Source organism: Pleurodeles waltl, chromosome 7 (assembly GCF_031143425.1).
Source record: "Pleurodeles waltl isolate 20211129_DDA chromosome 7, aPleWal1.hap1.20221129, whole genome shotgun sequence".
NCBI lineage: Eukaryota > Metazoa > Chordata > Amphibia > Caudata > Salamandridae > Pleurodeles > Pleurodeles waltl.
Window position 1 is genome coordinate 1,339,260,144 of NC_090446.1, and position 21,201 is coordinate 1,339,281,344.

Here is a 21,201-nt window from a genome sequence, read left to right on the forward strand (position 1 = left end):
CAAAATTTGGCTAAAAAAACACATGTTCCTCACATTTCTGTGGCAGAAAGTTCTGGAATCTGAGAGGAGCTACAAATTTCCTTCCACCCAGCGTTCCCCCACGTCTCCCGATAAAAATGATACCTCACTTGTGTGGGTAGGCCTAGCGCCCGCGACAGGATATGCCCCAAAACACAACGTGGACATATCATAGAAAACAGAGCTGTTTTTAGCAAAGTGACTACCTGTAGATTTTGGCCTCTAGCTCAGCCGCCACCTAGGGAAACCTACCAAACCTGTGCATTTCTGAAAACTAGAGACCAAGGGGGATCCAAGGAGGGGTGACTTGCGGGGCTCGGACCAGGTTCTGTTACCCAGAATCCTTTGCAAACCTCAAAATTTGGCTAAAAAAACACATGTTCCTCACATTTCTGTGGCAGAAAGTTCTGGAATCTGAGAGGAGCCACAAATTTCCTTCCACCCAGCGTTCCCCCACGTCTCCCGATAAAAATGATACCTCACTTGTGTGGGTAGGCCTAGCGCCCGCGACAGGATATGCCCCAAAACACAACGTGGACATATCACAGAAAACAGAGCTGTTTTTAGCAAAGTGACTACCTGTAGATTTTGGCCTCTAGCTCAGCCGCCACCTAGGGAAACCTACCAAACCTGTGCATTTCTGAAAACTAGAGACCTAGGGGGATCCAAGGAGGGGTGACTTGCGGGGCTCGGACCAGGTTCTGTTACCCAGAATCCTTTGCAAACCTCAAAATTTGGCTAAAAAAACACATGTCCCTCACATTTCTGTGGCAGAAAGTTCTGGAATCTGAGAGGAGCTACAAATTTCCTTCCACCCAGCGTTCCCCCAAGTCTCCCGATAAAAATGATACCTCACTTGCATGGGTAGGCCTAGCGCCGGTGACAGGAAACACCCCAAAGCGCAACGTGGACACATCCTAAATTTTGGAAAAAAACAGAGGTGTTTTTTGCGAAGTGCCTACCTGTAGATTTTGGCCTCTAGCTCAGCCGCCACCTAGGGAAACCTACCAAACCTGTGCATTTCTGAAAACTAGAGACCTAGGGGAATCCAAGGAGGGGTGACTTGCGGGGCTCGGACCAGGTTCTGTTACCCAGAATCCTTTGCAAACCTCAAAATTTGGCTAAAATAACACATGTTCCTCACATTTCTGTGGCAGAAAGTTCTGGAATCTGAGAGGAGCTACAAATTTCCTTCCACCCAGCGTTCCCCCACGTCTCCCGATAAAAATGATACCTCACTTGTGTGGGTAGGCCTACCGCCCGCGACAGGATATGCCCCAAAACACAACGTGGACATATCACAGAAAACAGAGCTGTTTTTAGCAAAGTGACTACCTGTAGATTTTGGCCTCTAGCTCAGCCGCCACCTAAGGAAACCTACCAAACCTGTGCATTTCTGAAAACTAGAGACCTAGGGGGATCCAAGGAGGGGTGACTTGCGGGGCTCGGACCAGGTTCTGTTACCCAGAATCCTTTGCAAACCTCAAAATTTGGCTAAAAAAACACATGTTCCTCACATTTCTGTGGCAGAAAGTTCTGGAATCTGAGAGGAGCCACAAATTTCCTTCCACCCAGCGTTCCCCCACGTCTCCCGATAAAAATGATACCTCACTTGTGTGGGTAGGCCTAGCGCCCGCGACAGGATATGCCCCAAAACACAACGTGGACATATCACAGAAAACAGAGCTGTTTTTAGCAAAGTGACTACCTGTAGATTTTGGCCTCTAGCTCAGCCGCCACCTAGGGAAACCTACCAAACCTGTGCATTTCTGAAAACTAGAGACCTAGGGGGATCCAAGGAGGGGTGACTTGCGGGGCTCGGACCAGGTTCTGTTACCCAGAATCCTTTGCAAACCTCAAAATTTGGCTAAAAAAACACATGTTCCTCACATTTCTGTGGCAGAAAGTTCTGGAATCTGAGAGGAGCCACAAATTTCCTTCCACCCAGCGTTCCCCCACGTCTCCCGATAAAAATGATACCTCACTTGTGTGGGTAGGCCTAGCGCCCGCGACAGGATATGCCCCAAAACACAACGTGGACATATCACAGAAAACAGAGCTGTTTTTAGCAAAGTGACTACCTGTAGATTTTGGCCTCTAGCTCAGCCGCCACCTAGGGAAACCTACCAAACCTGTGCATTTCTGAAAACTAGAGACCTAGGGGGATCCAAGGAGGGGTGACTTGCGGGGCTCGGACCAGGTTCTGTTACCCAGAATCCTTTGCAAACCTCAAAATTTGGCTAAAAAAACACATGTCCCTCACATTTCTGTGGCAGAAAGTTCTGGAATCTGAGAGGAGCTACAAATTTCCTTCCACCCAGCGTTCCCCCAAGTCTCCCGATAAAAATGATACCTCACTTGCATGGGTAGGCCTAGCGCCGGTGACAGGAAACACCCCAAAGCGCAACGTGGACACATCCTAAATTTTGGAAAAAAACAGAGGTGTTTTTTGCGAAGTGCCTACCTGTAGATTTTGGCCTCTAGCTCAGCCGCCACCTAGGGAAACCTACCAAACCTGTGCATTTCTGAAAACTAGAGACCTAGGGGAATCCAAGGAGGGGTGACTTGCGGGGCTCGGACCAGGTTCTGTTACCCAGAATCCTTTGCAAACCTCAAAATTTGGCTAAAATAACACATGTTCCTCACATTTCTGTGGCAGAAAGTTCTGGAATCTGAGAGGAGCTACAAATTTCCTTCCACCCAGCGTTCCCCCACGTCTCCCGATAAAAATGATACCTCACTTGTGTGGGTAGGCCTACCGCCCGCGACAGGATATGCCCCAAAACACAACGTGGACATATCACAGAAAACAGAGCTGTTTTTAGCAAAGTGACTACCTGTAGATTTTGGCCTCTAGCTCAGCCGCCACCTAGGGAAACCTACCAAACCTGTGCATTTCTGAAAACTAGAGACCTAGGGGGATCCAAGGAGGGGTGACTTGCGGGGCTCGGACCAGGTTCTGTTACCCAGAATCCTTTGCAAACCTCAAAATTTGGCTAAAAAAACACATGTCCCTCACATTTCTGTGGCAGAAAGTTCTGGAATCTGAGAGGAGCTACAAATTTCCTTCCACCCAGCGTTCCCCCAAGTCTCCCGATAAAAATGATACCTCACTTGCGTGGGTAGGCCTAGCGCCGGCGACAGGAAACACCCCAAAGCGCAACGTGGACACATCCTAAATTTTGGAAAAAAACAGAGGTGTTTTTTGCGAAGTGCCTACCTGTAGATTTTGGCCTCTAGCTCAGCCGCCACCTAGGGAAACCTACCAAACCTGTGCATTTCTGAAAACTAGAGACCTAGGGGAATCCAAGGAGGGGTGACTTGCGGGGCTCGGACCAGGTTCTGTTACCCAGAATCCTTTGCAAACCTCAAAATTTGGCTAAAATAACACATGTCCCTCACATTTCTGTGGCAGAAAGTTCTGGAATCTGAGAGGAGCTACAAATTTCCTTCCACCCAGCGTTCCCCCAAGTCTCCCGATAAAAATGATACCTCACTTGCGTGGGTAGGCCTAGCGCCTGCGACAGGAAACACCCCAAAGCGCAACGTGGACACATCCACAATTTTGGGAGAAAACAGTGCCTACCTGCGGATTTTGGCCTGTAGCTCACCCGGCGCCTAGGGAAACCTACCAAACCAGTGCATTTCTGAAAACTAGAGACCTAGCGGAATCCAAGGAGGGGTGACTTGCGGGGCTCGGACCAGGTTCTGTTACCCAGAATCCTTTGCAAACCTCAAAATTTGGCTAAAAAAACACATGTTCCTCACATTTCTGTGGCAGAAAGTTCTGGAATCTGATAGGAGCCACAAATTTCCTTCCACCCAGCGTTCCCCCAAGTCTCCCGATAAAAATGATACCTCACTTGTGTGGGTGGCCCAGGTGCCTGCAAAATAATAAGGCCCAAAACCTGAAGGGATAGAAGGGATAGCACAGCAAGTTTATAAGGGCATATTCTTTTATACATCTTTAGACGGACTCTGCTTTGGGGACCCACATAAGTGAGGTGTCATTTTACTTGGGAGACTGAGGGGAAAACTGGGGAGTAGGAATTTTGTGCTGGAGCGGTGATCCTACTAAGAAAAATCAGGAAAATATGCTTTTTTATGCAAATTGTGAGGTTTACAGAGGAGTCTGGGTAAGAAAATGTTGGGGGAGCCACACAAGCCACACCTCCCTAGACTCCTTGGGGTGCCTAGTTTTAAAAAGTTTCTGGGTTTTGTAGGTTTCCCTACATGACGGCCGCACCCAGGACCAAAAACATAGGTGGGCCCTCCCCCCCAAACACAGGTATTTTTGGAATATATCACTTTGATGTGTGCACATACGTCCGTGATGTGCCAAACACTAAAATTGTGAAAAGAAACACACTTAGGTTATGTGAAGAAGACCCCTCACCCACCAACCAAGTTGGTGGCATGCTTCATCATCGGGGTCCCACCTGAGGCACCTAGCGTGTCTCAAGTGTGCTGCGACGCCTGATTACAGCGGAGCAGGTTTTGTCATTTGTACCACACATACTGGTTGGATTTGGCACGAGGGTGAGTGATGGTTCAGTAGATCAAATTTTATTAACAAGAGATTTCACAAAAGTGAAATGCACTGGTAATAACTGAAAGGCCAAAAAACTGAACCAATGACTCACAGCTCGTGAGCTGTAAAGCCACGACAAGGCACCAACCGCTTTACAGTCCATTCACACACCTTTCATACATGACATGCACTAGACCATTCACGCCGCCAGCCACGGGCCCAGCACATTACAAGACTCGCATCCACAGACAGCGCCAGTCAAGGGCCCATCACTTTCATACGCCCACATGCCTGATACAGCAATCACACCAGCTGATGAGTGTGTGGACTGGCGTTTGGCCGGCACTGCCAGCCAAGCGCCACCCCACCCACACCACCAGCCAAGCGCCACCCCACACACACCGCCAGCCCAGCGCCACCCCACACACACCGCCAGCCCAGCGCCACCCCACACACACCGCCAGCCAAGCGCCACCCCACACACACCGCCAGCCAAGCGCCACCCCACACACACCGCCAGCCAAGCGCCACCACACCCACGCCGCCAGCCAAGCGCCACTTTACACATGCCATCCCCTTTTTTTTGTTTTTAAACAACAAAGAAACCACTAATCATAAATTAGTACAAAACTACAAACACAAAAGCTCTAACTGAATACATGACTAATGCCAACCGTGAAACCGAACATATAAAAATATAAAACACCAGTTTACGCTCACGGAATTTCCCAATAATTCTTCTGTGTGTGGTAGCTCCTGAAACAGCCACCCACACACAGCCCAGGCTTTGAAGGACAATCAGGGCAGTACATCCTAGTCTCCTTCCTGATACCTCTTCGAGCACAGACTCTACATCTCTTAGCAGGAAAGTTTTTTTTGGCCGTGGGAGGAATGTGCTCAGCAAAGTGACGATCTTTCAATCTAGCCACATCCTCCACCACTGCTTCTCTAGGAACTCTTGCCTGTTCCAGCACAACAAGGCTAGCTATGATAGACTCCTGAAATTTCACAAATGTCATCCTTGACTCTGGAGAACTATCCTTAAACACAACAAAAGCATTAAAAGTTGCCAAGTGGAACAAGTGAAGCGCTAATTTCTTATACCACACATAAGACTTACGAGCAGCAGTGTAAGGTTCTAACCTCTGATCTACTCTATCAACACCACCCATGTGCTTATTATAGTCTAAGATGCACACAGGTTTGCGCACTTCGGCAACCTGACCCCAAACAGCCACAGGTGAAGTACTCTCATCATGGATGGTGCTTAGCATGTATACATCCCTCTTGTCTACAAATTTCAGAGCTAGCAGCTCATCATTCCGCAAGGCACTGCACTGTCCCTTCTCAAGTTTTTTACAGACAAGCTCTTTTGGATAGCCTTTCCGATTAGAGCGGATTGTGCCACAAGCAACAGTGTCCACTCTGAACAACTCCTTGAACAACCGAACTCCAGTGTAGAAGTTATCTACATATAAATGGTGACCTTTGTTAAACAGTCGTCTACCAAGTTCCCACACAATTTTCTCACTAACTCCAAAAGTGGGAGGACAACCAGGGGGGTCAATATTGGAATCCCTACCAGTGTAGACCCGGAAATTATAAACATATCCTGTACTACTTTCTGACAGCATATACAATTTAATTCCATACCGTGCCCTCTTGCTAGGAATGTACTGCCTAAAAACCAAACGACCCTTGAACAGGACCAAAGACTCATCTACAGATATTTCTTTCCCTGGAACATAGATCTCTGAAAACCGATCTACCAAATGATCAAGGACAGGTCTAATCTTAAAAAGACGGTCAGAATCAGGATGATCTCGTGGCAAGGCTAAAGCATTATCTACAAAATGCAACATCCGAAGAAGAAGCTCATACCGGTTACGACTCATGATGGCAGGAAATATAGCAGTTGCCATCAAGGGACTAGTAGACCAATATGAAGACAGCGACGGCTTCCTTATCAGCCCCATCAAAAAAGTTAAACCCAAGAACTTTTTCAACTCTTCCAGATTTGTGGGAATCCACCGGCTAGCTCTAGAGTGTGGCCTAAGTCTGGCAGCGTTGTCCCTCAAAAACTGCTCTGCATACAAATTAGTCTGCTCAACAATCTCTTCCAAAAATATATCGTCCATAAACAACTCAAAAAAGTTGACGGGCAAAAAGTTTTCCGTATTAACTCGACACCCTGGAAAACCAGTAAACGCAGGCAACTGTGGCTGCTCCATGTTTGGTGCAACCCATGCGTCAGGTCTTCCAATGGGAAGCCTTTCAGCCGCTGGCTCCTGCACCATTGGCACATCACTGTCCTCCTCTAAAACAGGCCCTTCATCAGCACTGAGAGTGGCTTCATCATCAGATGATTCATCTCTGACAGAAAATTCACTTCCAGAATCCTGCACTTCCTCCTCTGCCTCAGATGCAGAGTCAGTCTCATATTCATGGTCAGAAGATGACTCAAAAAGCACACTAACAACCTGCTGAGCGGTCATCCTACGGCTGGCCATGATCCTTCCTACTAAAATTAACTGGACAAATACACCACCAACAACCAGCACTGTGTAAGATAAGTAACAAAGTATAGGTTTATCACTAAGAATTATAAACTCAAAAACTATACTGCTCACTTGCCTGAAAAAGCTTGACTCACCAGCAACTACTCTGCACAGCCACAGCAATCACCAACGATATCCCACTAAAAAGAGAAAAAAAAAAGCAAATTAGACATAAGACAACACAATAATCATTGTGCATAACTCTAAGGACAATTTCACACACAATCCTGCATTCAGTACACCACCTACAAACATGTCATTCATGCATTGCAACAATACTCACTTGGAGTAAATTTATTTACTTACCTAAAACATGCAACTACGCAAACCGCAGGACAACTACTGCCAAAACTGCAACAAGCCACAGCAAAGTCAGCAAAAGCTTAGAACTAAAACAAAAAGGAGAAAAACTGTTATTATCATAAAAGTAAATACTTCGCCAGTTGACAAACACTCCGCCACTAACCATTTTTTCATTTTCCCGAGTCTAGTCTTCTCTGCTTGGGGGAAGATGGGCCTAAAAAAAAAATAGGCCAATCTACCCCCAAGGGGAGGGGGCAGAAATCACCCAGATTACATTGCACCCTTTGGGGGGGGGCGACCCTTGCCCAAGGTGCCACACCCCCACACAAAGCACACACACACATACATAGTATCCCTGGCGCTATGGGGATTCTGCCCCCCTTGGGGACAGAAAGGCCTAAAAAATAGGCATATCTGCCCCCTAGGGGGGCAGAACTGCCCAAAAATACATGTGGGACCCTGGGGGCGACCCTTGCCCAAGGGGCCACCCCCCAACACAAAAAATAAAAATCAACAATAAAATCCCTGGTGTCTAGTGGCTTTCTGCCCCCCTTGGGGGCAGATCGGCCTAAAAATAGGGCCAATCTGCCCCCAAGGGGGGCAGAAACGACAATAAATACATTGCGCCCCTGGGGGGAGCGACCCTTGCCCAAGGGGCCACCCCCCAACACAAAGCACACATACATACATACTATTTCTGGCGCTATTGGGATTCTGCCCCCCTTGGGGGCAGAAAGGCCTAAAAAAAATAGGCCTCTCTGCCCCCAAGGGGGGCAGAACTGCCCAAAAATACATGAGGGCCCCTGGGGGCGACCCTTGCCCAAGGGGCCGCCCCCCAACACAAAAAATACACATCAACAATAAAATCCCTGGTGTCTAGTGGCTTTCTGCCCCCCTTGGGGGCAGATCGGCCTAAAAATAGGGCCAATCTGCCCCCAAGGGGGGCAGAAACGACAATAAATACATTGCGCCCCTGGGGGGAGCGACCCTTGCCCAAGGGGCCACCCCCCAACACAAAGCACACATACATACATACTATTTCTGGCGCTATTGGGATTCTGCCCCCCTTGGGGGCAGAAAGGCCTAAAAAAAATAGGCCTCTCTGCCCCCAAGGGGGGCAGAACTGCCCAAAAATACATGAGGGCCCCTGGGGGCGACCCTTGCCCAAGGGGCCGCCCCCCAACACAAAAAATACACATCAACAATAAAATCCCTGGTGTCTAGTGGCTTTCTGCCCCCCTTGGGGGCAGATCGGCCTAAAAATAGGGCTAATCTGCCCCCAAGGGGGGCCGAAACGACAATAAATACATTGCGCCCCTGGGGGGAGCGACCCTTGCCCAAGGGGCCACCCCCCAACACAAAGCACACATACATACATACTATTTCTGGCGCTATTGGGATTCTGCCCCCCTTGGGGGCAGAAAGGCCTAAAAAAAATAGGCCTCTCTGCCCCCAAGGGGGGCAGAACTGCCCAAAAATACATGAGGGCCCCTGGGGGCGACCCTTGCCCAAGGGGCCGCCCCCCAACACAAAAAATACACATCAACAATAAAATCCCTGGTGTCTAGTGGCTTTCTGCCCCCCTTGGGGGCAGATCGGCCTAAAAATAGGGCCAATCTGCCCCCAGGGGGGGCAGAAACGACGTAAAATACATTTGCCCCCAAAGGGGAGCGACCCTTGCCAAAGGGGCCGCCCCCCAACACAAAAAATACAAATCAACAATAAAATCCCTGGTGTCTAGTGGCTTTCTGCCCCCCTTGGGGGCAGATCGGCCTAAAAATAGGGCCAATCTGCCCCCAGGGGGGGCAGAAACGACATAAATTACATGTGCCCCCAAAGGGGAGCGACCCTTGCCCAAGGGGCCGCCCCCCAACACAAAAAATACACAGCAACAATAAAATCCCTGGTGTCTAGTGGCTTTCTGCCCCCCTTGGGGGCAGATCGGCCTAAAAATAGGGCCAATCTGCCCCCAGGGGGGGCAGAAACGACGTAAAAAGCATGTGCCCCCAAAGGGGAGCGACCCTTGCCCAAGGGGTCGCTCCCCTACACTAATATTCACTCACACACACACACATACAGAAATCCCTGGTGTCTAGTGGGCATTCCTGCTGCCCGATCGCATCGCGATCGGGCAGCAGGAATGCTCAAAGAGACATCGAGGGAAAGGAAAACCCTTTCCTTTCCCTCGATGCCTCTCTGAGAGCACCCCCACCCCGCACGAAGGTGAAATACTCACCTTCTCCCTTGACGCGCTGGAAGCAAATGGCTTCCAGCGCGTCATTCCCCGTTTCCATGAAATCAGCGCGCGATCGCGCGCTGACGTCATGGGGGGGGGGGGCGGGGGGGGGGTGGGCGTGAAAGGGGAAGGGATTCCCCTTTCAGCCCTGGCCTGGGGGTGTTGGGGGGCGGCCCTCGGGGGAAGCGCTAGCGCTTCCCCCGACTGCCAGTCCCTGGACGTAATGGTTACGTCCATGGCGCCACACGGGCGCTGCCATGGACGTAACCATTACGTCCGTGGCGGGGAAGGGGTTAACACTACTCCTTGGATAAGCCTACTGCTCGACCACACTACCACAAAATAGAGCATTAGTATTATCTCTTTTTACCACTATTTTACCTCTAAGGGGAACCCTTGGACTCTGTGCATGCTATTCCTTACTTTGAAATAGCACATACAGAGCCAACTTCCTACAACTACTGTCTGGACAGTCAGGTCCGTCAGGACGGCTACTTTGGCCGTTCGGTCCTGCAGGACTTCCTAGTATGATCTTAGTTTGCAGCCCACCTCCGAGGATGGCATTGCTTGGGTATCTATTCTAAGGTAAGAAATCTGCAACTAGAAGCCTCTATCAGATGTACAAGTTACTTACCTTCGGTAACGAAATATCTGGTACAGATATATTCTAGTTTCAGATTCCTTTCCGCCCACCCATCCTCCCTTAGCTCTGGCGCAAAGGCAGTGTCTATGTACTACTCCCAATGTTATCACGGCGACTACGTCGCCCGTGGAGTCGACCGACTCCATCTCCCGATGCGCAAGAGTATTGTTCGAAGAAAAATCTCTGGATCCAGTCTGACGCCTGGGGGAAATTCTAAGGTAAGGAATCTGCAACGAGAATATGTCTTTACCAGATATTTCATTACCAAAGGTAAGTAAATTGTACTTTCTGAAACATTTTCTTTGTTTCCTCCCACTTAGTTAATTTTTACTTCGTGGGTTTGACTTTTGGGTAGGTTGTCTACTGACATCTCCATTCCTGCTTCACAGGTGCCCTTTTAGATTTCTCCCTCCGGAGACTGTTTTCTTAATGGCATTATCTTCAGCCCATCTATTAGGAGAACTTCGGGCCCAACCAGTTTGTCTATCATTCGCAGTATTCTACATGGACAAGTTGTTCCTCTGTATCTGCCGATCCTTTCTACCTACGTGGTATCTGCTTTCCACATGGGTCATTTCATTATCCTTCCATATTTTATTTTCCTTATTTTTGTCCAACCAAAGAAGAGGAGGAGCTGCACAGACTTCACCCTAGACTTGCATTATCCTATTGCGTCAGTCCTAAACTTTATTTGTCTCTGCCACTTGTACCCATGGTAAGGACTGTAGACAGTTCTTGAGTTTCTCAGGATCCCAAGTAAAAATACAAAGTTTCTGCCATTTTTAATGACTGACATCCAAAGATGAGTACTAAGCTCGTCTAAGTCAGTAACTTTTTGTATCCACAGATTGTACCGTGTGTACGATTCCCCTATTGCACATCATTCAGAAAGCTGTTGCTAATGGGTACAAAAATACCTAACAGCATCTTGTGTATCATGGCTGTTCATAAGGACTGATCATATAAATCAAGAGATTGTGTGCATCTTGCAATTCAGGTGACAGCTAATCCTTAATTTGGATAACTTGCTGTGGTGTGGCACTGTCCAGTTCCTCTGCTATAGTTATCTCCTCCTTATGACAGTTTATTCATTTAAGAAAAGCTGATGTGAATAGTCCTCCTTTGCTTTGGCTCAAGCTCGCCTGACCTCTTTGATGCTAATGCTAAGACTGCTTAGCAACTATTTGCATTTTATGAAGGCAATTAAAACATGGTTCATCCTGAAATGGCTTTGCAGGATGAAGAAAGTACCTGCTCCTTTAGGACCAGAAGGCCGTGTAAACTAGGAACCTATAGGCCAAAAATAAACAAACTTAATGCACCCACTTTGGAATGTAGGTTTGCTGATCGGTGTATCAGTTTCTACAAAGCCAGTAGCTTGTTTTCATTGTACCGTTTTATCAGGTGGAGAATAGTCTAAATACTTTTGTAGTAATTTCTAATCATTCTAAATGTCTCCATTAACTCCGTTATAGGAAAGTTCTGTCATTGTATGTTTTAGAAACGGTATGCGTCAAGAACATGCTGGGTAACTCTAAATAGCAGAAAATCCTAATGCTTTAAAAACAATCTTTTAATTTTATCTCAGTTCCCTTGTAGCACTAGCTTCTACAAATCTACAGCATTTTTTTTTTAAACATGCTGATCTGCATTTAGTCACTTTCAGTGAACCAATCATCTCTCTCTCGCTCTTTACGCCACCCCTTGTTACAGAAGGGCCTTTTGATTTGACTTATTTGAAAAATGCATTTTTAGTTTCCAAGTTCTTATATCTGTTTGTTACTCATGATCTTATTTTTTTTTCTTGTTCAAAAGAACTACCACATTCCCACCATGGAGAACGGTCCCTACCTGGCAAAGCGTTTCCTCAAGGAACTAACTGACATACAGGTAATCATCATACTGGGGAGGAGCTCAAGCATGGCACTTGGGTATTGTTTTATTACACTGACTAATTTATTCAGACCTATGCAAACATGTTATATGAAATTAAGAAAGTGAAAGCCTCAGTTGTACATGTTTCCAAGAGCGCAACCTTTTAGCACCTTTGGGTTATACTAGCTGACAGTTCAGCAGTAAATATTTTTTGTTCTGCATCTTGAGCCTTCCTTCATCCTCAGCAAATGATGTCATTATGCGTGGCCCACAGTCCTGCAACCAGGGCCTTGGGAAATGAATGACTTTTTCCTGTGGCACGCAAATCTTTTATTATTGTAGGTCACTTGTCAAGGTCATGTTAGGTTGCTGTGTAATATTATGCTATCAGTTTAATTTAAGTATAATGAAACCACATGTGGTTCTGGAGTGTTGTAGCAAGCGCGTTATTACAAAACACCTTTAGAGAAAGGGCCCTGACTTTTGTACCCTGATCCTTTTCTATCTCATGAGACTTGTGTGCTATGGCAGATTGTTATCTTGCAGCACCTGTGACCCCTCACCTCATCCTCCTCCTCTTATGTGATCATTGGAAGGCTCAAGAATTAGAGAGTGATGCAAAACCTGCTGGGAAAGGAAAGAACAATTACTGTAATGGTTCCCATCGTCCTTTCTGTTGAATGATTCCACCTGCTTAGTACAGAATCTTCAAGCTATGTCTTGTTCACAAAGACTACAAGACCACTTTCCAAAATGAATGTCATAATAACTTGCAGTAACGTTTTAAGTTTAGTTTGTGCTTTTGTAAAGCTCATCATTCAGCCCTTAAGTAGTATCATGACGGACTTCCTCCACACTTCGAAGACATCTCAACTACATATGTGTTGAAAGGAATTTATTCAGATGCCTTTAAACCATTCCCACGCAGCTACCATGGAACGAGCTGGGTCTCCCAGAGTTTGATGATGAATTTTAGGGACCAGAAGAATTAATTTGTTGTGTCACCTAAAACATTGTAGCGGCTGTTGCAAAGAAAATCAAGTACTTAAGACAAAGTTGGTGAGAGGATGGATTTATACAACAGACAAAAAGACTGTGGAAACAGCTTGTTCAGGAAGTTTTGCTTAAAATGGTAGTTGAGAGATAGGCTGATAATTCTCTGCAGCGTTCTTACCTAATTATGTTTTTTAAGAATAGAGGTGTGACTGAAGCAAGCATAAATAACTTGTGGGCTGTTTCTGATGCTAAATATGCATTGATAATAGCCAATTGCCAGTATTGCTCCTAAAGAGCAACTCCTAATGCAGTTTATTAGCGTGAGGATCAAGGCAGGAGTCCGAGGGCTTAGGGCCTCATTACGAGGCTGACGGTCCAATGACCATTCCAGATTTCTAAACATTCAATACATCGTAAATACCTCAGACTTGTCATTCAAGGATGACAATATCCATTCAGAGTTGCCACAGCACCAAGAGCTTTTCAAAATGCCTAGCGCTTGTACCACATCACCTACACAGGCAAAAAATACATATATATCCATAACTAGATGACTGGCTGATCAAAGCCACCTCTCTTCCACAATGTCTAAACCACATTCAAGCCACAATAAATCTGCTTCACCAGTTAGGATTCACAATAATCAATTTTCAGAAGTCCCATCTCACCTCACTACAGGTACAACCTTACCTAGGGGTCATAATCAATATACAGATGGGAGTAGCTTATCCAAATGCAGCAAGGATTCAAAACTTCCAAACACAACTTTTTCACCTTCACTCCAATCAATGAGTTACAATCAGATCAATCATGGAACTTCTGAGAATGATGGCCTCTACTACTGCAATCATGCCACATTTACGCCTTCACATGCGCCCATTTCAAAAATGTCTCTTACTTCAGTGGTTTCAAGCACAGGGCAATTTGGAGGATCTAGTGTCGGTAGACAACCGCACCTTTCGCTGTCTGCAGTGGTGTAACAAAACCAATCTTTCCAAATGGTGGCCATTTTTAGGCCCTGTTTCCCAAATCATTCTGACAATGAATGCTTCTCAGATGGGATGGTGTGCTCATCTCCTCAAACTTACAATACAGGGTCTTACAATACGAGGTCTTTGGCATCATGTGCTCAAACCTTGGCACATCAACTGCCTGGAGATGCTAGCAGTTCATCTAGCACTCAAAGCATTTGTCACACATCTCAGAAACAAAGTGGTCCTCGTCTGCTGCGACAACATGACAGTCCTGTTTTATCTGCAGAACGGGTGGAAACACATGCACTACAGTTGCCTCGCCTTGCACTGGCAATTTGGCACTGTGCCATTCATCACAACATTTGCCTGTTAGCGGAACACCTACCAGGGTCACACAACAGTTTTGCTGACTTCCTCAGCAGGACCCCACAGCAAGTCCACGAATGGGAACTTCACCACAGAGTCCTCCAACCATAGTTAAAATGGGGGTGTTCCAGACATTCTTTTCAAGTACATAAAGATAAGGTGGTTCTTCATAATTACCCAACTTTTCTACCTAAGGTTGTCTCAATTTCATATAATTCAAACTATTCAATTGCAAGATTTTTTCCCCAAAACCTGATTCAGTTGCTGAGAGAGCCCCACACGTTAGACGTGAAAATAGCTCTTATGCACTATTATATAGATGAAACAACAAAAAATTAGGAATACAAGACAACTTTTTGTTGTTTTTTTTCCACCACATAAGGGTATAACCCTATTACCAAATCTACTATAGCAAGGTGAATTGTTAAATGTATTCAAACTTGCTATGCAAAGCTAAAATTACACTAGCTATTTCTCTTAGAGCACGATCAACTCTCAAAAAGACGCATCTATGGCATTTCTAAGTAACATAGCTATAGCTGACAGCTACATGGTCAACACCACACACTTTCAATAAACATTATTGTGTGTATGTTTTAGCCCGCCAGTAAGTCAATGTAGGACAGGCAGTGCTACATACTCTATTTCAGAATACTGTAACACTCACAGGTTAGCCACAGCTTTTATGAAGGCACTGCATTACCGTCTGTGCAGAGCATGTGTAGCGACAGCTACACATGTCAACAAACAGAAAATGTTACTTACCCAGTAAGCATCTGTTTGTGCATGTAGTGCTGTAGGTTCACATATGCCTGCGCTCCTCCCCATTCACCTATGGTTGTTACAGTACAATAGACATGATCATTTAGTTGATCAACTTTTGTATTGCACTCCATTCATTACCCCCTGCAGGAAAACAATCTGAAAATGAGGTAGAGGCAAGCAAGAGGTGAAGTTACTATGCCCTATGACTCGAAAGACATGAAACCTTCCAGACCCAACACTAGATAGCGGACGTATGCAGAACAAGTAACATTTTCCTTTTTGTCAACGAGGGACCAGTTCATCATTTGTTCGGACGAAGGTGTAAGGCTGGACCTCTCAATTGGTTAAGAATGAATCAATTGATTTTGAAAGCCCTGAGAGATGACAAAAAATATATAAATGTATTGAACCTATCTTCCAAGTTGTTTTTTAAGTGCCTCTATATTAGATTTACTAAGCTAGTCAATCACAGAAAAAATAGCGAGTCATATTGGGGAAATTACATTTTTTCAAACTATGACGCTGCCATTGCTCCCTTTAGCACTGAAAAAAGAATGGTCTGAATTTAACCATGTTTTAAAGCAACCATAGTGAGTAATTAACACACCTGTGTCTTTCGGCTAATCATACATCATAATTAAAGCCAGCTACGTTGGTGGTAAACGAGACTGCGAGGTTTGCTTCCACTTCTAGGATAACAATCAGATTGGAGTTAGTGAATGCAATAACATTTTCAGCCAACACAGATTTCCAGTTCTGTTTTTCTGGAGAAAAAAAAACTGAGTTGGAGTGGTGTCTAGATTTCTTGAAGGGGGTGCACAGAGAGGGGAGCCCGAATTGATTTGTCCAAGGCTAAGCAAATGAAAAAAATAAAACTTTAAAAAATGGAATATTGGAGCAGACTGCATCTAAAGAGTAGCTCAACCAATAGGTAGCAAAGGGTACATTCTGAGACAACCCAAAAGGGGAGAAATGCCATATTTAATGGTAAGTGTGACCCTCATACTATCAGAATGAGAATTCAAAGTACCAAGAACTACCAGGTGCGAGTCATCGGTGGCTACCTGTGAAAGAAATGAGGCAAGCAGGTCAATAAGTACGTGCAGAGGTCCAAAAGTACCAGCAGAATCACAACTGTTTAGAGCAAGAGCTTCTAGAACTGGTTTGCAACAAGAATCGAGTTTCCAGAACTTCGGCGAACTGTTAATAAACAATCTCATGCCCCTAGATTATTTAGCCTTTTTGGTGGGATATAACCACAGAGTACTTTGAATAAGGTACGCTCAGAAGTGATACCATGCATGTTGTCAGATAACCACATAGGTGTTAAACCAAACACTGTCTTATCCATGTTCAGTCAAAAGACATTTTACGGTAGAGCAGTTTTTCACTGCAGACTTTAAATCAAATTCCAGGCTCAATATTGTGCACATGTTGGAAGCGTTTACCAAGGCCTGCGGAAAATGGAAATTGATATTGTCAATGTAAGGATTGCACAACATTAATGATTAACTGCCTTCATTTAGAGACTGATAAGGGGAGAAAAGATGAAATCGGTGGTTACAAGATTAATGAAATTGTTGCAGGGATGAGGACTTTTTAGTTTACAAATTATTCATGTGACCCAAAACAAAAGTGTTTTTTAAATGCCACAGTAAAGTTCAGGTACTATAACACTATAAAACGATATAAATACTTCCATGAATGTAATTGTGCTCAATTGGTACAGTACAGTACCTATTTCTTTCACAAAACATGTATTCATTGAACGTTTTCTGACTGGAAAAGTGTCAGCCACAAGTTTTGGCTGCCCAAAAACAATAAAGCATTGCTCCAAAGGCTCGTAAAACAATATGAAATTTTAATTATGCAGGTCTTAAAATCTAAATCATGTTTTCCTATCTCAAATACCAAAACTCAAAGCCGTGTCCAGCTAATTACAATCCTAATTCTTCACATAACGTACAGTTTTTACTTTGTAAGGGAAAGTCAACATAGAACATTATACCTATTTCATAACAGCCGCAATGTTCAAAGCGTCTAGTAAAGTAAAACTCTTTCCCCATATTATGTGTCCTTGCATTAGAATTAAACACTGGGAAACATTATAGTTAAATGACTCTTACTGGCACGGATTTATCTTGTAAAACAGTTCAGGCTGTTTCAGTTTAGCAGCAATGACACATTTGAAGAAAAGTAGGATTTATATACTAAGGACTCCAATAGAAGAGACTGCAGGGGTCCTAATATTACGGTACCAATTTTAGTGTAATTTTATTGTTGTTTAGTATATGTTATAAAACACCTGCTTTAATAAGTCAGACGAGAATTGCTTTGTATGGGGCTCAACTGACAGCACCTGTTCGACATTGCAACCCACACCATAGCTCTTACCTGTAACTTATTGAAAGAGTATTGTTCCTAAGTGATGTATCATATGTCATTTAAATTAAACTAACAATGAGAAAAGATTGAAAACCTACCCACCGTGGTTGTTAGGACATTGAAATCGAAACCTCTAATTTGTGCTTGAAGTAAGTCTTAATGAGCTAACTTCAACACCAGGAACTAATTTGTTTTATGCACTGTCTGCCAAGAAAAATATATCTCAAAGTTAGTTTGAAAAGGACAATTTGTCACAGGTGAAGTAAGCAGCGGTATAACTCCCCACATTATTCAAGTGTCGGAGTTGAGCAAATAAAATGCCAAGCCAGTTGTATTTACTTTAAGCATCAATAAGACAAAAGTGTTCCAGAACATGAGAAATATTTTTACTTCAAAAACATTTTTAGGAGGAAAAAAAGAAGAAAACATTTTTTTAAAGAAGAAAATTAATCAATAATGAAGTCTAAATAAAGTGTATGGGGCGGTGGTGATAGAGCGTTTCCAGCCTAACAATTTACCTGTAGTTGGACGCTCTTAGGTCGATGAATCTTTTGACCAAGTGGGACTCTCCTTACTCGGGAGTAATCAATCAAAATCAACAATCAATAATCAATAATCAATAACGAACATAAGCAATTCCCCGATCAACATAAAACTTCACAATTAATCCAGAATACATTTTGGCGAAACCATGACCTTTCGGTCATGAATAATCACACCAGTTTATGCAAGGTTAATGAATTTATTTCCCTATATTAACAAAGCTAGCACAATGTAGATGTGTCTCAACACCAAATGATATATGTAAATGAACATTAATAGCTGTCCATAACGACGAAACAGATGCAATCTATGCAGCATTTGAATAATAATGCCTTCGATAATAGCAACACAAACCACTAGAACTATAATCTGTAATGAGCTAATAGCATACATTTAGTCAGCATAACAAGGTCTCAAATTGCATCGTGCATCAAATGAATCCTCATCTAACCTCAAATTAGCATCAGCATGTGGGACTTCATGCAAAAACAATTTAGCAACATTAATTTGGAAAACTCCTAACTAAGGCTCTTATCAAAATCAGCAGTTGGTTACCTAAAAAGAAACACAATGCAATTGTACAATTTTCCTTTCATATTTACCAAATTCAATCAGCATTCAAGAAGTCTTCGTCTCACAGGTACCGATTTCGATCAGCATGGGTACCGGTTCCGATCAGCATGGGACGGGGGCAAAGGGGCAGGGTGGACAGGGCAATTGCCTTACAGCGGCAAGATAAAACTACTACTTCATGCAAAGGGACAAATCAAAGTTAGAGTCTCTAGGGCGAGAATTACTTAAAGTCTCTTTCTCTCGATTAGAGAAAGCATCAAAGTCTCTCAAAATGGCGTCGAACATCAATTGGCATCGTAGAAGATAGGCAATAATGTCCGATAGGTAATGGCCGCTTTCTTCCTCGTGCACCTGGTTTTTATAGACAACAGTTCAAATCCAGTAGGGTCTTCCATTGGAGGGTTCATAGGTTGGCTTCAAATTGTCCAATCAAAAACAACAGTTCTCAAGCTTTTACCTAAGCATACATTATCCTTGGAGTCGGGAACGTAAGTTGCAACATATTTTACCAATTAACTCACTTTCAGAGCGTCCATTGTCTGCACCTGCAGATTGACCTTGGAGTGGAAAAGAAGATGCCAGGCTGGCACGAAACCTTAAAGATAAGCATGTGAACAGTCTCACTGGAAAAGTACAGCTTCAAGCAAGAATACACTTTTATTAGCACGTTGGAAAAATACGAGCATCTAAACCGTGAGACACGGCAGCTAGGCCAAAGCCTCCACTAAAGTTATGCTAAGCTAAAGCATTTCTACCAAGCAAATCATGGCACACGTTTACGATTATCAAACTAGTACAATTCTAATACATCACGTTATATGAAGCACGCTTATAAATGTTGGCAAACTACTCTGAGGGCACATTTGTCCCCGTACAATCTTTATTAGTTCGGTTAAAGTCACACTTGATTATTGCAGCACTACGTTTATGCACTAATAAATGTAAAACCTTCATTTCAGCTTCATCAATCCCTCCTCTGATGACTACTTGTCATCACACAAAACCATTCCCACAAATTTTATTCCATTAAAATTCTGTCAGTTCTCTCTGCCTTTTAATTCCCCTTGTCCTTGCTTTGTATTCTTCCGCCATTCTTTTCATCATTTTCTCTTCCTTCCTTCTTTTAATTCTTTCCATGATCATTATTATTCCCCTTTTTATTCCCCAAATTCCAAAGATGCAAATTAGAACTATTAGAATTCCCTGTATTATTTTTAGCAAGATTCCATTCCAAATGCCACCAAGCCAATTTCCCACTGAAGCAAGTCCCTTTCCAACTTTCTCCCACACTCCTGGTTCTTTCAATTCCTTCAAATCTGCACTCTCTTTTGTTAGGTTAGCAAGCATAGTTTTAATCTTTGCACTGTTATCTGGAATATACGTGCAACAGTGTCGTGCACCAAGCATTTTGCAAACGCCGCCATCCTTTGCTAAAAGAATGTCTAAGGCAAGCCTGTTCTGAAGAGTCATAGCTCTTTCCGCTGCAAGTTCAGCGTCCATCAGGATTATAGCACCTGAAAACTTTGTCAACATGTTATCCACTATGGTAGACAACTTTCTTATTTTGATGGAATTCAACACAACTCCCAATGAAGGAATCATGGCTCCAAATATATCTCCTACCACAGCAGCTGCGGTCTCTCTTTTCTGGATACGATGGGATCCAGATGTCTTTGGAATCATCGATAGGTCATCCAGTTGATAAACCTTTGGGAACACTATACCCAAATAACATCTCCCCCACCATCCCTTTGGAAGACGATAATAGGCATTATGCCCACAAATGTAATACACACCCGGTATGACAGGGTCAAGTCCGTTCAGCATGAATGTCCATTTGGCCTTAAAGATAAACGTATGTTTACACTCACTCGCTCCTACAAAAATGTTGTCATAATAAGATTCACCTCGATATATACAAAATTTCCCTACATGCCAAGCATCTAAAGCTATTCTCCCTTGTGTCTTTATTGCAGCAAAAGCATAATTATCTACTGAAGTCCTCTTATGTAGTTCCTTTTCTAATTTCGCATTCATGTGTGCCCTTCTATCATCTGTGCGATCTAAAAAGCTTATTTCTACTGCAGATAGCGAGCAGGTAAGATTCTCCCTATGAGCATGAGCGGTTTCAAAAGGTTGCATTGGCTCGAAAAATTCCCTCATTATTTTAGCATCCTAATCTTTAGCAATCTGGCTAAGCTGCGTGATTATAGGAACATATGCAAAGGTAACATCATAATTTGAGTAAAAATACTGTATGTTTGTTTGACCATAAAATCTAAAAGTTACTATACTACATGTAATCCCATATGTAAGAGGCATGTGATGATAAGTCACCCCTTCCGTTACCGATGTCGGTATCTGTGTACACACATAACAATCTTTCGCATCCATAGTCTCAACATATTCTGTTAGCAAGCGATAGAAAACATTAT

At 44.0% G+C, this 21,201-nt stretch overlaps 1 protein-coding gene across 2 annotated transcripts in view; it reads left to right on the forward strand.

Moving 5' to 3' along the window:
- The window catches only part of LOC138246273 (branched-chain-amino-acid aminotransferase, cytosolic-like), a 247,971-nt gene that overhangs the window by 200,120 nt on the left and 26,650 nt on the right, over positions 1–21,201 (forward strand). For both annotated transcript variants that reach the window (XM_069200703.1, XM_069200704.1), the window contains exon 10: positions 12,105–12,179. In XM_069200703.1, the coding sequence (XP_069056804.1) occupies positions 12,105–12,179 (75 nt within the window). The remainder of the gene's footprint in view (positions 1–12,104; positions 12,180–21,201) is intronic.